At 35.4% G+C, this 2,170-nt stretch overlaps 1 protein-coding gene across 1 annotated transcript; it reads left to right on the top strand.

Annotated features, from left to right (window-relative positions):
* The first annotated feature begins 1,091 nt into the window (after positions 1-1,091).
* LOC108382668 (uncharacterized) lies at positions 1,092-1,827 on the top strand. The gene is made up of 2 exons (XM_017639039.1): positions 1,092-1,473; positions 1,552-1,827. Exons 1-2 carry the CDS (start codon positions 1,218-1,220, stop codon positions 1,647-1,649), a joined length of 354 nt encoding a protein of 117 aa, XP_017494528.1. The 5' UTR covers positions 1,092-1,217; the 3' UTR covers positions 1,650-1,827.
* The last annotated feature ends 343 nt before the right edge of the window (positions 1,828-2,170 follow it).

The raw sequence follows: 2,170 nt of genomic DNA, 5'->3' as shown, positions 1-2,170 counted from the left end.
TCAAAATGGTTCTCTTTTTATAAAGCAATCGCATTTCTGGATAGTATATTTCAGGACGAATGGATAAGGATTGAGCCAACAGCTTCTGTAAGCAAATCCAATTTTTGGCAGCAAATGTCACTTACGCGATTTTGCAGAATGACGCTACGCAGTTTTGTACTTTTTACGACGATATGCATGTATGTATATGTGTATAGCCTGCAAAAACTTCCGAAAGAGATCCGAAAACTGAAAGAAAGGTGAATAGTAAAGTGCCACGAAGGGTTGTGAAACGAATACTTTTCCGGTTGGTTTTCTGAAATTTTCCATTCTGAACTTCACATATGCTTTTTCATAGTTAATTATACTCAGAAATTAATTATACTTTTATAAATACTTTTTAATATGTTCTCCTATCGGCATAAGAACCTGGGACCCCATGAAAGCTTACAAATATTCGCACGCTTCTCTGCACACTCAGCTACTGTCGAATACGTATATGTACATGTTTTCAAATGTTCAGTTTGAGCAAATATTTTGAAATGATTGTTTTCAAATAACGTGATATTTTTCGGTAGTTTTCGGATACGTATTAAATATTAAAATTTTACAAAAAAAAAAAAAATACAAAGGTTCACAAGCACGAAATGGCAATACCGCTCAACAATATTTGTATATTCAAGTGGCAAATCACATATTTGGTCATTTGCGTAATTTGTATTTGCCTTATGTAGCAGCATTGCGTTCACACGATTTGGCCGCCAGGGTTGTTTTTCATTTGCCACAAGAAGGCAAATATTTGGCTTCTCTGATAAATGAAAAATGTAATTTAGCGTTCACATGATTTGTCTATGAATTTGACAAATTTTTTTGCCAAATGTACAAATCGTGTGATCCCAGCTTTAGACTCCCGAAAAATTAATTTGCATTCTTATTGTATTTTGTGACATAGTGTTATTTCTTGCAATTGACAATAAACACAGTTGAATAAATGCTATTTTTCCATAAGCCTGAAACGTGTGTATCTCGATATTTACATATATACATATAACGAAAACAATTAAATTGCCAAATATTTTGCAAATAATTTAAAGAGTTAAGTAAACTAAAGATGCAAGTATAAAAATAGGAAAATTTCGCGAATTCAGCGTAGTTAATCTTAAACTGTGCTTTAGAATATGTGCTAACTGTTCCACAATTTCATTTTCAAGAAGGTTTTAATAAAAACAGGAAGCAGCATGCGTCTTTTAGTGCTGTTGTCATTTTTGTCCTTAGTAGCAGTGTCCTACCAACAGACGTCGTCGTCTAATAGCACAACAACCACTACTACAACTACTACTACTACTACAGCTGCAACGACTACAAAATGTACCATCAACTGTTCCAGCAACTATAATCCAGTTTGTGCAACGTACAAGGGAAGACGTATTACCTTCCTAAATCGTTGTACGTGGAGGGCGAATAGGCGTTGTGCCCGCAAAAAGGGTACCCTATGTAAGTGATAGACAATGCGAAGATTCATAAGGCAACAAAAGCTTTTTTTTTCAATAATATTTTTTTCTCTCCCATTAGCCAAAGTTGGCTTACGTTTTATAAAAACCGGCGCATGTAATGCAAGAAGAACAATCATTAGACGACGTGTCGTGCGCAGACGACGAACAAGTGGATAGTGCGCATATGGGCCAGTAACTGTCGGATAGTGATTTTACTCTTTAGCGACTGCATGAAGTCTATGGAAAATCTTAATCTGATCTGAACCACATATGTATATAGTTTCTTCGGAACTATTTCTATATGAAATGAATCATAATAAAAATGTTTTAAATGCTACTTAAAACAAGTAAGCAATAACAGTTTTTTAATTCGACTACCTTCGAAGTAGCTCTTCTACAGTAAGCCTTTAGAATGGCTTCACTGAATAACTGAAATGTTCGGCTTGTCTAATGAATCCTATAGCCGCCTTGGTGCGCGATGATAAAGTAAATTTAGATTGTGTTCCGCTATAGTTGTTTCTCGCTCCAAATTGTCGGCGACCTCATTGGCCTCGACTTCACAGTGGCCTGTAAAGATAAAATCAGATATGTAAATGTTCGAATATGGTAGAAACAAGAGATATCCTGAAGAAATGACTTACTGAATCCCATTGTGGTCGTACAGCGAAGTCAATTGTTTAAGTCGCCCAAAAGAGGTT

Source organism: Rhagoletis zephyria, unplaced genomic scaffold (assembly GCF_001687245.7).
Source record: "Rhagoletis zephyria isolate East Lansing unplaced genomic scaffold, Rhagoletis_zephyria_1.1 Rzeph_scaffold_28091, whole genome shotgun sequence".
Lineage (NCBI taxonomy): Eukaryota > Metazoa > Arthropoda > Insecta > Diptera > Tephritidae > Rhagoletis > Rhagoletis zephyria.
The sequence above is the reverse complement of the archived record's forward strand: the minus strand, read 5'-3'. Positions and strand labels throughout refer to the sequence as shown.